A 15,115-nucleotide genomic window follows, 5' to 3' on the forward strand; every position below is an offset into this window, starting at 1 on the left:
CATACTAAGCCGTAACACTGAATACTGAAGAATTAATTTCCCTTTTTGGTATGAAACAAAAAAAATACGAATAAATAGTTATCTAATTGGTATTTTTTTTTATTGTTTCATATCTTGCCTATGCCAATGCATGATTGTGCGAAGTTTCAACTTGATCCGAGAATGGGTGTGGAAGAAATAACGTGTGCACACTTTTTATCAGACAGACAGAGTTGATATAGGCTTTGCAAAGAAACATGACCATTCGATGTCGTCTGCTATGATCTTTGGTATTTTTAATCATCCGATTTAGGGTGAAACAAAAAATAAAAGGTTTTAAAGCAGGACGGCGTATCAGAGGTACCTTCCCGTAAGCGCTTTAAAGATCAACTCGGGCGCCGTTTCGCCCTCACTGGCGTAAAGTAGCTGGAAGCAGATGGCTTCTGAAAGAAAAAAGTTGTAGAGAGATCTTATAAATGCCTCGGGGCACACCTTTTGAGACCTCAGTGAAAAACCCTTGTTGAAGTGCAGAAAATGAAAGAGAAGACTTAACCAGATCCCTTGAGGACAACGGCCTTGCCTGCAAGATTGCGGAAAAATATGCAGGTCGGAACTGGGTTTGCGTAGCCATGTTAAACACTGCACTCATCCTTAGTCTTTGGGCTCGAAGTCATTGCCATTATTATTATTATGAAAACAATTAATCTGTGTTACAAGTGATAGAGAATAGAGGCTACAGAAACAGAATTATTTACCTCTTAGAATACATAGCTAATTAACATTTACTATAGCCTGTCTACCAGATACACCACATATCTATCTATTTATAATTATCATCTATAGATATAATACCTAAAAAGGGGGAAAATACGCACAACAAAGGATAAAATTTGAAGAATAGATTTGTTTTATACACAAAGTAATAATCTCGAGTTATCCTTCCCTAAAATAAAAACTTATCCATTCATCTATCCCAGTGGCGCTATAACTCACTGACGGATGTGGCCTGCTTCAAAACATCGCTCCTTTCAGATCTCTCCTGAGCCTTTCTTCTCCATGCCTGGACCCTGTAGCTGTTGTAGATGTGAAACAAACAAAAAACGGAACAAGAACAATAACCGCCCCATCAGATACTTGCCCTTGTTTATAAAGTATTAACATAGGTAATTAAAAAAACAACACATGTACAAAGTCTGCTCCGGACATAAACAAATAGCAGAACAGCAAGGCTGCTTTGATGTGACAATGGCGTTGTAAACAACAGACAAATATTGATTCCATTAGTTCCCAACAATTTCACAAGTAAAAAGTGAGACCTGCACACGTACTATGGTGATTATAAAATAGAACTATGACCGAGCCTATTCATTATAGAATGCCTGAACACTAAACTGCGACGTCACAATCTTTGGGCAGTGAAGACCTATAGCTTTTTGCCACCTTAGGCAGACCCTACTACCATTCCAGCCCAACATAACCATCAACCTGTACGGCAGTGCTGAACAACTGAAGAAAACAGCACACTATTTTTCCTTGGCACAGTCTGCAAAAGAGCTGACAGCTCAGCAGAAAAAAAACAACTGGCTAGTGCCTACAGGTTGTGTGTTTAGTGTTCAGGCCTTCTTTACTGATTGGTCTCGCTTTGACTCAGTTCCACATGACTGTCTACTAAAAACCGTAGACATTCACACAATCAAATAAAAAGAAACAAAAGAAAAAAACAAAGTTACAATGACAGTTTGTGTGGAAACACGAACTCAAAAGACATATGACAGAGAAGAATGGAGTAAGAAGGTTGACAGATCTTGTGTGGTGCCCCATCTTTACAGCAGATTAAAGGATAGGTGAAAGTAAATGTGAAGTTAAATAAGAACCTGGCCTAACTAATGTCTAATTAAGAATATCTAATTGATATCATTGTTTTGTAAAGGGTCAATCTCTTATTCAAATCCTCAAAAAAAAAAATAATAATAATAAAAGATTTCAGTAAAAAAATAAAAATTCCTTTAGTTGAGTGTTTTATATGCGTGGTGAAATAATGCACTCCACGCGACAATATGAAAACCTACTTATTAATTGTTGTTTTAAATATGTCCAACTTATATGCATACTAAATAGATTTTCTCTCTTAAAAAAGTAAACATTATTTTGGGGCAAATGTAATAGTTGGTAGGATGGAGCTTACATAACGTAGCAATACAATTATAAAAAAAAAATAATTTTTTAACAAAAAGTCTAAAACCATTTGCATAAATGTGCTAAAAATATGGCAAATGGTGTTCTCCCTTATTAAAGTGCATTCCGTGTTTGTTACTATTAATAGTGAATAGTTGTAAAAGTGGTGTGTTTTTTTTTTTTTCAAAGACATTACTGTTAGAGATGGAGTGACCTCTCCATTGCTGTGTGAAAGCCTGCCCACACGTCAGCACACGCCTCTCTTCCATACTGACCGGGTCCAAAGGGATGGCGAGCCATCACAATTTGGGGACAGGTGGCTACAGGAGTTTGCCAGAGAGCAGTAGTCTTACTACTGTCCCCCCGCCTGCGGGGCTCCAGGACCGGATTTTCTGTTAGGGTTTACTCCCTTAGCCTTAGACCTTACAGGGACACACACACAAGGCAGTGCGGCTATTGACCTATAGCTAAGGGTTTGGTTTGTGGGCAACATGGCGTGTCCGCACGCCGACGGGCCATGCCTGCCTCACATCTTGGGACCAAACCTCCTCCGAGACCCTTGCAGTTTAGCCTGAGGCTTCGCAGCCTCAGTTTCCATCTGCCACCACGAGGAGGTACTGCATAGGACTTGCTGTGGAGAGGCTATGTACTGGCAAGAGAGACTTACAAAATTGCTCCCCTTTCACAGATGCTAGCCAGCGGTGGCAACAAGTTAATCTACCACACTAGACGCTTCACATAGCCATTGGGCAGTGGTGTATTTTTATGAAAAAACTACTTGCATAAGTGATTTTAAAAATTAGAATTTTCACTTTTAGAAAAGAAAAAAGTAGCCGTTGCATCAGAACTTGAATGGACTAAAATATTATGATGTAGGATTTTCACTATCTTTACTAGTTTACGAGATCTAAACGGGACGGACAGACGGACAGACATTTCATACAAAACTAATAGCGTCTTTTCCACTTTTGGGGGCCGCTAAAAAACAGACTTCTGGAGACGTGTATCAGCAGTTGGGAGATCAATTTACACATTAATGGTGACACATTGGGTTCTGTCTTTATAAGAATGGATATGTACCAAGGTGACTCTATTATCTCCTCTCTGGTTTGGCCTTGCTATCAATGCTTTAACCAAACTCCTCCATAGAACCAGGTATGGTTTTAGGGTTGACACCAATAATGGACAAACAAATTATCTCATCTATTATACATGTAAAGTAACAAAAGTTACCCTTTCAGACCTGGCGATCTACATAGCAGATGATGTAAAGGTGACCTGTTTCTATGGCACACGCTTAACTACGGTGTCATGTGGCCAGCACAACGACAGACCTCCTTTACTTTTTCCCCAACTAATGTCAGGTACCCATTAGAGTTGGGTGGATTCAGTGGCGCATTAAAAAAAAATCCCGAAATTCAAAATCCCAGTCTTCATCGGGATTAGAACCCAGGACCCAGATTCGAAAGCCAGGGGGTTAACCACTCGCCGCCCTATTATTATATATAGACGATCTAAAATTATACGCTGAAATAGACAAAAAAATCTACATTTCTTAATCTTTAAAACGGTAAAAGTATTCGCGATGATATTCTCATGTAGTTAGGCTCAGATAAGTGTAATTTTTACTTTAATCTTTAATAACTATTTTCTGGTTTAATTTTTTTTTTATTATATTATTACTTATTTATTTGTTTTTGCTTTAGAGGCCTTCAAAAGTGAAAAGCAAGGCAGCCAGTACTAACAATAGATTTGAAGGCATTAAGAAACCGAACTCTGCTACTCTCTATAAAAGCGCCTCATTTATGTTATTTTATCTTATCTTATAAGATACATTTAGCCCTGACAAATTTCAAATAAAACATTTGTATTTGTTTATTTTGGATTATAAGCGTTTGAGTAATTTAAAAAAATCTTTCAGATCCGAACACAATAATAGCGACATATTCTTATAAACCTTTCTCAACATGTGTCATGTTTAGATTTTTACATTGCAATAGGATTAAACCACAGACCATATTATACATAGGTCTATGGATTCAACTTTTTGAAAGGAAATTGGTCCACACCCACTTTTTATGAGTTCCGGTAGGACTATGTTGATTACAGAAAAAAACTCTGGATCTAGCCTGATGTTTGATTTAGTGAATTGGTTTCTTATTGCGTACGTCTGTTTTGATGTAATTCAAGGTAAGAAATGTTTAAATCTAGATATAAAAAAACCCATTTGCAATGAACATATTTAGATCAATAAAAGATAAGAATTAAAGTTATTAAAAGGATATATACAATACACTGAAATTCGTAGAAATGTAGATCTACCTTTATCGCTGGTGCAATTAGAGCATGACATGTGCTGCCTAAGTCAGCCAGGAAAACTAATAACTTAGCAGAGTTTAAGTCACTGATTAACATGCATGACTAGATTTACTCGTGAAAAGCGTAGGATGTAATTATCTTCTATAACTAATGTGATGAGAAAATAAATTAACATCTGTAACTTATTTAATGAGATAAACGAATTATATCTTTAGACGATAAAACACACTGTTACTTCGTAGATTGTCTTCTATTATTAGATAAGATAGATAGATAGATAGATAGATAGATAGATAGATAGATAGATAGATAGATAGATAGATAGATAGATAGATGGATAGATGGATGGATGGATGGATGGATGGATGGATGGATAGATAGATGGATAGATGGATGGATGGATGGATGGATGGATGGATGGATGGATGGATAGATAGATAGATAGATAGACAGAAAGAGATAGATAGATAGACAGAAAGATAGATAGACATAAAGATAGATAGATAGATAGATAGATAGATAGATAGATAGATAGATAGATAGATAGATAGATAGATAGATAGATAGATAGATAGATAGATAGATAGATAGATAGATAGATAGATAGATGCCCTAAGTATGTGTGTATCAATATGTAAAATTCAATCAGTGTCTTTATTGTCCCAGGATGCTACGGTCAGTTCATGTTTCCTGAAGATTTGTCCGGCACATGGACTGTAACGGGCCAAAACGAGTTTGTCTTTCAGAGGTCGGCCTTGTCTGGCTACGCCATCTGTCCCATAACAGCCTACTCATGCAAGAACTACCCCTCTACCTGGGAGCTTGTACTCAGTCAAAGAAACACTTACGTCCTCAGGTAATTGAAGGTCTTACCTCTTGGTAAAAGTTGGAATTTACGATAAGATTATTTTATAACGCTACCGTCACTTGGTCCAGGTGACCAGGTTGGAATCTGATTCTCCTTGACCACGCTTCTTCTATATTTTTCTATCTTCTATTTGGTACTAGTCGATGGAACACTATTTAATCATAATGATGTTTCCTTATCGCTTTCGACTCTATTTCAAAATATGGGCATTTCAGAACGAGAAAAATATTTCCAGGACACAAGGTTTCTCGCGTGTGGAATGTATTTGTAAAGTCATCCGGAAGTGGTGTATCTAAGGATTTTGGGGCCCGGGAAGGGGGGGAGGAGAGGCTTGACCTCTTTCGCGAAAGCTGCACTTTGACATACGTTAGACACACTGTAGAAGACAGATATTGAACACGTCATTTTAGTGACGACATAGGCATTTGGTTAGTGATTATGATGTTGAATTGTAGACTTTGAGGAGATATCGCTAAACTCTCAAAGGGATTACATCGTATTTAGATCTAGTTACTGACTTGACTTTGGCCCATTCGGTATTAAAGTTCGTTATTTTTTTCATCACGAATGGACGTACTTACTGTGCATTGATCCTTTTGTGGCACTGTATGATAATAGTTCGTACTCGCTTATGTATAGCACCATACAGAGTACCCAAGCATCTAGGATTATTATCAAGGTACTGTAGAAATACATTTATCATAACTCGCACATATATCCGTTACACATTCGACATCATGACATGATGTAACGGAGTAATATTTAATGAAAAATTAAATTCCAGACACTCATTTGGTGCCCTGAAATTGCAAAATATACGAAAAAGTCCTAGAAATATCCGGAAATTATTAAAATCTATTGAAAACTCATATCTATCTCCTGAAATATACAGGCGAAAATTGTCTTCTTTTTTTTTTCACTCTTAAATTACTTAGGATAACTCCCTCGGTCCAAGTTGCAAAAATAAAAGAGTGATCTTTCCATTGTGTCCAAACTCTGTCGCTTCGATAGTTACTACAGAGTAGATTACCCCCCCCCCCCTTTTTTTTTTTAAACGTGAGGTAGAAATAAAACAAAAGAGTGATATTACACCGGTCCTGCCCTGCTATTTTGTGACTACGTTTTCTCCCCCCTCCCAACTCTTGTTTTCTCGTGGACTATCCGCAGAGTGATCTTTCCTTTACTCCTTAGTACTCGTTTAAACTGTTGAGGGAAGAAGAGAATTATATATATAGATTGTTAGTCTAGATCTAATAGAAATTTAAATACATGACTGATCCAAACTAATTGACACAACTACGCTTAATATAAGCTTTTTTTTTCTCTAAGTACCTTTTTTTATAAAAAAAAAAAATAAAATAACACTTGTATGGGTAGGTTTTGTATCTGGGTAATTTCTATTTCTCATTGCTTGTTCGCAGGTCCATAGCCTTTGACCAAGATGAGGATCCTACCATCAAAGTTCAACTCTACACCTGTCTCTATCTCAAAAATGTATCAGCTGGGATGTACCTCGCCTTCCAGAGTCCTCGCAGTAGGTAACTAGATCTACTTAGACTTAGATCTCCCCCCCCCCCTTCTCCGTCTGCGCAGTAGTTGTCAATCTTGTCTCCATACAGTCCCTGGCAAACGTCTCTAGAGTCTCTTCCAAACCGGAAAAGTAAATAGAGCTTAGTTTAAATCTGGGTTTTAACGATTCCTCAAAACTGGGCAAACTCTGGTTTGACCATTATAATTTTTTTAAAGTAGAAAGAAAAAGAAGTACATTCCAAGCACAAGACATGTATATATTCTTTAATAATACTTCATCAACTTTCACGTAAAGTTAACTTCTCAATTCAATAACAACTTGACTTGATACTTCATCAATAAAACTTAAAGATACATGAAACTTCACTTAGTATAACATTCAACTTCAACTAATAATATTACTTCAACTAATAAAACTTTAATGGATTACTCTACCAAACTATTACTAAGTGAGGACTAAGCGAGGACCATCGCTCTATAAGAACCACTACTATGCGAGGACCCCGTCTAACTGACTTTCCACTAATTTATACTTTTTTTAATCGGATGTTCTAGAACAGGGCTTCTCAACCTGTGGGTCGTGACCCCCTCGGGGGTCGATTGACGATTTGCCAGGGGTCGCCAAAGACCATCGAAAAAGTCTATTCTTCTATTGCTGTGTCTGTGAGCGAGGGGGAGGGGGGGTCGCAGCAAAGTGGGGGATTGTAAAAAGGGGTCGCCGAGCTTAAAAGGTTGAGAACCGCTGTTCTAGAATCATGGAAATTTATCAGATAATTATTTTAGTAACTTTGACCTTCTAGAAGCTGACGTGTGCTATTTTTTTCCTTTACCTTTCTTTGATTGGATACCTACAATTAACTTGTTTACGCTGGACAGCACTGACTTGACCTCGAGCTTCTAGAAACTGGTCGAAATAGGTCACAATTACAATATCTTATTAAATATATTAATGTTGCTACCTGTGCTGCTACTTGTGTTGATCATTTACATAATGATACCAGCTTTAAAACAAACGATCTTGAGTATAAGGTACAAGAGGGTCGTGGAAGCAGAGTGGAAGGCGTTGGCTTCCGACCCGAGAGTCTCGGGCTCGAGTCCCAGTGAAGAATGAGATTTTGATTTTCTTAATTTTTAAGGTGCCCTTTAATCAACCCAACTCTAATGTGTACCGTGAATGAAATTAGTTGGGGGGGGGGGAATTAAAAAAATCGGTTGGTCGTTGTGCTGGACACATGACACGTTTGCTAACCTAGGGTCACAGAAACATAATCTCAACATTATCTGCCCTCATGTCTTACTATAACATGGTATGTCATAAAGATGTGTACTTTTTTTTTTCTACAGTTCGTAATAGCGATTACAACGACTATGTTCTAGAAGTAACAGTAAATAAAGAAATCAACTTATCAAGCGTCTGCAATTTCCTGGAAAAAACACTTCCGGCGGCACGTAACTTTTTGCTTATCAGAAAGGGTCAGTATAGTCCAAGCGTGAATGTTTTCAACCCATTTCACGCCATTTAGAATACTCATATCTCATGTTCTTTGCTCTTTCAAAATATTAAAGGGTTGTGAGTCTTTTCGACTCGTCACTAAAAGTCAAATATTGTAGTCAATGGTATAAACCCAGATCTAGTAGCATTTAAACTTAGATGCATTTTTTCCCTCTTTGAAGTAGATATCCTTGGAAGACGCTAGACACGGATAGGCCACACCCTTCACACACCCTTCACAAACCCTTCACAAACCCTTCACACACCCTTCACAAACCCTTCACAAACCCTTAACAAACCCTTCACACACCCTTCACACACCCTTCACACACCCTTCACAAACCCTTCACACACCCTTCACAAACCTGCCTAAAAAGACCTTACACAGAACCAACATGGAAAGAGGAAGAGGGGACAGCCCAGGAATACATGGCGCCGCGATTTCTAGGTAGATGCCAAGCAGATTGGGGACAATCTGGAGAGACTCGCTCAGAACTGAGACGCCTGGAGAAAGCTGGTTGGTGGCCTGTGCTCCAAGATGGGACCACAATTAGAGATGAGATAGTATATCTCTATAATTGAGACTCGGCTTCAAAGAAAAAAATTAATGTCTTTTACGCAGGCTGTATTTAGTCAAGATAGCTTAAATAGTCTATAGGCTTAGAATTCCTTAGTAACCCTTGAAAGAAAACGGACATTCAATGTTAGTGTGTCTCTATTTCGGTCATCTTAAAAAAGAACGGCTTTACTTGCATAGAGAAAACAAAACAGCTAGTAGCATTAGGTCCTTGAAAGAGATGGCTGGAGCGTTCTTATGAAGGTCGTGGGACCTAAATATGAGGCCCAAAGAAAAGCCCTGGTCGTTGACAGGAGCAGAAGACAAGGAGAAAACTTAAATAGATCCCTGGGGGACAGCAGCTTTAGCTAACCGAAAAAAACGCCGCCCTCCCCCCCCCCCCCAAAAAGAGCTATAATGATCCACTCAGGCGCCATTTCGCCCTTACTTGCATTGAGAAAAAGAGCTGGTAGCAGATGGCCTTTGAAAGAGAAAGCTGGGGCGCTCTCACGAAGGTCCTGAGACCTACATATGAAGTTCAAAGAAAAGGGTCGATGTCATGGGCAGACGGCGAGAAAAAAACTTAAATAGTTCCCTTGGAGGACAGCAGCTTTGTCTGCAGCAGATGTGTTGAAATAAGGTTTGTTATGTCTCCCGGCATAGTTCACTCAAACTTATTCCTTGGAATCTATGATAATGTGGAGATCTATGATAATGTGGAGATCTATGATAATGTGGAGATCTATGATAATGTGGAGATCTATGATAATGTGGAGATCTATGATAATGTGGAGATCTATGATAATGTGGATATCTAAGATAATGTGGAGATTTATGATAAAGTGAAGATCTATGATAAAGTGGACATCTATGATAATGTGGATATCTATGATAAAGTGGAGATCTATGATAATGTGGAGATCTATGATAAAGTGAAGATCTATGATAAAGTGGAGATCTATGATAATGTGGATATCTATGATAAAGTGGAGATCTATGATAATGTGGATATCTATGATAATGGCCTTTGAAAGAGAAAGCTGGGGCGCTCTCACGAAGGTCCTGAGACCTACATATGAAGTTCAAAGAAAAGGGTCGATGTCATGGGCAGACGGCGAGAAAAAAACTTAAATAGTTCCCTTGGAGGACAGCAGCTTTGTCTGCAGCAGATGTGTTGAAATAAGGTTTGTTATGTCTCCCGGCATAGTTCACTCAAACTTATTCCTTGGAATCTATGATAATGTGGAGATCTATGATAATGTGGAGATCTATGATAATGTGGAGATCTATGATAATGTGGAGATCTATGATAATGTGGAGATCTATGATAATGTGGAGATCTATGATAATGTGGATATCTAAGATAATGTGGAGATTTATGATAAAGTGAAGATCTATGATAAAGTGGACATCTATGATAATGTGGATATCTATGATAAAGTGGAGATCTATGATAATGTGGAGATCTATGATAAAGTGAAGATCTATGATAAAGTGGAGATCTATGATAATGTGGATATCTATGATAAAGTGGAGATCTATGATAATGTGGATATCTATGATAATGTGGATATCTTGATAATGTGGAGATCTATGATAATGTGGATATCTATGATAAAGTGGAGATCTATGATAATGTGGATATATATGATAATGTGGAGATTTATGATAAAGTGAGATCTATGATAATGTGGAGATCTATGATAAAGTGGAGATCTATGATAATGTGGAGATCTATGATAAAGTGGAGATCTATGATAAAGTGGAGATCTATGATAAAGTGAAGATCTATGATAATGTGGAGATCTATGATTGTAATACCTCTTCTGGTGTTTTATTAAAGTGTCTGCTACACAATAATGAAATATACTTCTCTTGACTTGATTTGCTGCACTTCTATTATCGCGGATGCAACCAACACAACACAACACAACACATATTGAAATGTAATAATCAACTCCTTGATTTGGAGACGTTGCACATTTATTGGTAAAAAATAAAATACACAATCCAGCTTCAAAGGCATAAATGCTGAAGAACAATCAGAATCACTTATAAAATATTACATCCCACATCTTCAAGGATTATGTCTCGCAAATTCACAAACAACATGGATCGTAAGTCCTAACACTACTAGAACCAAAGTAGAGACTGATGTCTGGCCATGTGGCCAGATGTCTAAACGAGGCTTACCCATAATTCCCAACTAGATTTCACTTTAAAATTTTGCATAATTATTCATTGTCGAGGACAAATTACGAATCTATCAAAAAGTTAATTAATTAGTTTATCATCCAGTGATCATTAATTAATTTGTTTTATGTAGAAGTAGGAGATACAAAACTTGCAGTATTGAGATATATTGCAGTGATTGTGCGGTGCTTTCCTTGTTAAATCTTTCTGTTTTTTCAAAAGTATTTTTTTTAAATAAATATTTTGATTATTTTCACAATACTAATCTGGGTATATATTTTTTTGTTTCATGTCAATCCCCCAGATATTCGCTACGTGAAGAAATTAAATCCTCACATGTGCGCTGATAACATAATGGGAAGTTTCTCAGGTCACGATGATGAAAACCTGTGCTGGGTGAAAGTCGACTCCTGCGCAGAGCAGGGCAAACTCCTTGTCGGAAGCAACTGTACAGAAGGCATATTTAGTACACTGACAAATCAAAATGCAGGTATGAACACAGAATACATATCACATCTATTTGACATGTTAATATTACAAAGCGTATATCACCTACTCACTGGTAAATATTGGTACACATTTCTCCGACACCGAATTTCGGATCAAACTAGAATTTTGCGCAATTATTTCTTCTACCAGCCAACAAACAAAACGTAACCAATGAGTTAATTAACTTTTGGTAATTAATTATCTTGTTTGGTATCTCGAACGAACAAGGGAAAGAAATAGTACTTGACTTATGTGCTTGGATAAGCTGAATTGTGGGTCGCCACTTTAAAGTAAGTTTGAAACAAAAAATAGACAACTATACAATCTTCTATTTGCCTATTTAGCAGAGTGGTTAGTATGTCGGCTTGAGGAGGCATGAGCCAGATGGAGAACTGAATGTCTATACGTTTCTAAAATCAATAGAATGTGCTCTTGATTATCAATGTTTTTATACTGTCGTGTTATATTAAACAATCCATCGTGTGGAATTTCTGATTAATCAAATAGTAAAGTAAAAGTTTCACTTTCAGACCATGCGTTATTTGTGGCCGATGATGTTTAAGGTCATCTATTTCTTTGGCCAACGGTTAACGAGCGGGGTGTCATGTGGCCAGCCAGCACAACGACCAACCGCCTTTCCTTTCCCTAACTAAAGGCAGGTGCCCATTAGAGCTGGGTGGACTCAGAGGCACCTATAAAAATCCCGAATTTCAAAATCCCAGTCTTCACCGATATTTGAACCCAGTACCCCAGGTTCGAAGCCAGGCTCTTGGCCACTTAGCCAGGTCGGTGTTTAAGAAATGCTTTATATTTATGGCAAGTCTCTTCAAGATTTATACAGACAATTTTGTGTTTCCATTAGTAATACAAAACATTGTATTTTAGCCACGTAGTCTGGAGAAAATGTAGGCAAGGTGGTGGGTGTGGTTTGTCTAACTGCTTAGGCCTCGAGGGGTTCATATCATTTTATTTAGGGTATATTGGCCAGGACATTGGACCTATAGTATATTGTACTTTTAGACTGTCTGTATTCTAGATAGAATTGAAAACAATAGACGGATACCTACTTTCTTATTGTCGCAATCCGCTTACTTGTTTATAGTGTTTTACTTGAACCAGTGGGCGTGTACGGCTGAGAAGGTCTATTTAGAAGCAGTGGCGTAGCTAGGGTGGGGAAGGGGGGGGTCTAAATTTTAAAATCCCCCAAATGAGGGGGGGGGGGCAAATGCTTTCCAAAATTTGTTTTTAAATTGAATATTACTCCATTATTTCATGTCATAATGTTAAATTTCAAAATTCACGGGTCCAAAAGAGGTCAAGCACCCCGGGGACCCGGATTTCCTATGTATGCCACTGTTAAGAAGTGCACTGCTCACCTCCATAACAGGAGGGCAGGGCCAGAAAAGTCTTAATTTATATTTCCTAGTTTAAACTTCTTGATCTGAGTTGCCTGCTCTATACAGCCTGCTTTAACTTGCTGCAACAAATAGCCCAATTTGAATTGCCTATTAAAAATGGATTGCTCTAAATAGCTTGTTTTAAGTGTCTTCTCTAATTTGCCTGCCCTAAAATGCATGCTCTAAACTACTAGCCACAAAATGTCCGCATTAATTTGCTACTCCAAATTGCCTGCTCTGAATTGCCTGCTGTAAAATTACTATAAATAGCTCGCTCCAAAATGGCTTGGTCTAAATTGTGTGCTCTAAATTCTCTTCTTGATATTGCCTGCCCTGAATCGCCTGCTTTAAATTGTCTACTCTTAATGGCTTGTTCTAAATTGTCTTCACCCGTTTGTTCACGTTATGTCTTTATATAACAATTGAAGTTCTAATGAGAAGTTAAATAAAGCAATGTAAAGTTTTAAATTATATTCTATATTTATCTTTACCTTTGGTACCACAGATAAACTAATCTGTCTCTATAGTCAAAGCGAGGCTGACATTGAGAGGCTAAATGTTCTATATAATACAGACCAACTTATTTATCTGTCAAGCTTGGTAAGGAATTTATTTATACCAGTGATGCCCAAACTACGGCCCGCGGGCAGGATGCTTTATCCGGCCCGTCTAAACATGTTTACAAGCACTTCATTGAGTAGACAAACGTTTCACTAATAAAACAGATAAAACCGATCTTACATAATAGCCATACGTGTGTACGTAGGCCAAATAGTGCTACGGGTTTCTAATAAAACTATTTAAAATGGTGTATTCTCTATTTCTTTAGTTTTTATCTATTCGATGATGTGGCCCGCGACACGAGTGTCGGAAATTAAACTGGTCCCCCCGGCCGAAAATGGTTGGGCGTCACTGATTTATACTGTTAAATGTCTAGTGCTGGCCTAATTAATTTCACTGTCAATCGCCCAGTGCTGGTCTATTTATTTTACTATCAAATTTTGTGTGCTGGTCTACAAAATGTGTTATTACACTTTAACTTCGCTCTTAAATATTAGTGCAGGTCGAATTGATTTCACTGTCAATCGCCTAGTGTTGGTCTTGCCGATTTCATTGTCTTACGAATATTGCTTTTCTTAATGATTTCACTGTTTAAAAAAATCTAGAGCATGTTTAATTAATTTCACCATCACATGTTTAGAGTTGCTTTGTTTAATCTAACCATCACTTGACTGGCCGATAAAAAGTCAATACCCCCCTTCAGACCTTGTGATCTATAGGGCAGACGATGTGGATGGTCTACGATTTGCGAGGGTGTCATGTAGCCATCACAGCGACCAACCGCCTTTACTTTTCCCCCCAAGTAATGTCAGGTACCCATTAGATCTGGATGAAGTCAGAGACGTCCAAAGATCCCGGTTCGATGTGTCTATGTAATTATTTTTTTATTGTCTAAGAATATAATAACTCTATTACCTCAGTGGCGGTAACCCTAATTGTCATTAATGGGAAGAGTGGTCGAAAGGCTAAGTACGCTTGAGCTTTGTTTGTCTTGGCTACCTATGAAGGGGGCTCGAGGCTCGACACCCAACTCGAGCAGAGCTGTGTTTACTGAGCGTCTAAAGGCAGCACACAAAAAAACTTCTCCCAGATACCCCCTACCCACCCCACTGGTCCACAAATGAGATTGGACCAAAGCGCTCTGAGCATGCCATATACTTATTGAGTTTTCTGCATGTTTCAGTCACTCTACTATATGAACGAGAACAAGGAAGAACTTATCATTAAAGTGTTTAAAAAAGAGAAACTTTCGCTTGACGCAAACAAAGTCCTAGTATACCAACTGAAGAGACTCAGTAAGTACAGACCTAAATGTTCCCTACAATGACGAAATGGTTGTGTCGGAGTTTTTCTGCCTTGGTCATTGTGACGACCAGCGTGTATTGCTAGTATGTGTGGCTTGATTTGTGTCGGGGAGGGGGGGGGTGATTGTATGAGTGCGCCATGTGCTGACAAGCAGAAATAAAAATGATGAGGGTGGAAGATTGCATCTTATCTCTTAATGTCAATATTTTATCATTATTCTTAGCACATTTATAACGAGAGTTAGTATATGC

The 15,115-nt window shown here is 38.0% G+C and overlaps 1 protein-coding gene across 1 annotated transcript; it reads left to right on the top strand.

The window, feature by feature from the left end:
• Window positions 1-4,237: 4,237 nt before the first annotated feature.
• On the top strand, window positions 4,238-14,886 carry LOC106051446 (uncharacterized). Its single transcript, XM_056038042.1, has 7 exons — window positions 4,238-4,344; window positions 5,140-5,329; window positions 6,763-6,875; window positions 8,216-8,344; window positions 11,417-11,602; window positions 13,504-13,598; window positions 14,743-14,886. Exons 1-7 carry the CDS (start codon window positions 4,251-4,253, stop codon window positions 14,884-14,886), a joined length of 951 nt encoding a protein of 316 aa, XP_055894017.1. The 5' UTR covers window positions 4,238-4,250.
• The last annotated feature ends 229 nt before the right edge of the window (window positions 14,887-15,115 follow it).

The sequence above is a fragment of the Biomphalaria glabrata genome, chromosome 8, assembly GCF_947242115.1.
Source record: "Biomphalaria glabrata chromosome 8, xgBioGlab47.1, whole genome shotgun sequence".
Taxonomy (NCBI): domain Eukaryota; kingdom Metazoa; phylum Mollusca; class Gastropoda; family Planorbidae; genus Biomphalaria; species Biomphalaria glabrata.

Bases quoted from the DNA above. Each gene is read 5' to 3' on its own strand.
- LOC106051446 (XM_056038042.1), top strand. From the start codon at position 4,251: ATGTTGATTACAGAAAAAAACTCTGGATCTAGCCTGATGTTTGATTTA. The intron at 4,345-5,139 runs GTAAGAAATGTT...TTATTGTCCCAG, and splicing joins CTGTTTTGATGTAATTCAAG to GATGCTACGGTCAGTTCATG. The intron at 5,330-6,762 runs GTAATTGAAGGT...GCTTGTTCGCAG, and splicing joins AGAAACACTTACGTCCTCAG to GTCCATAGCCTTTGACCAAG.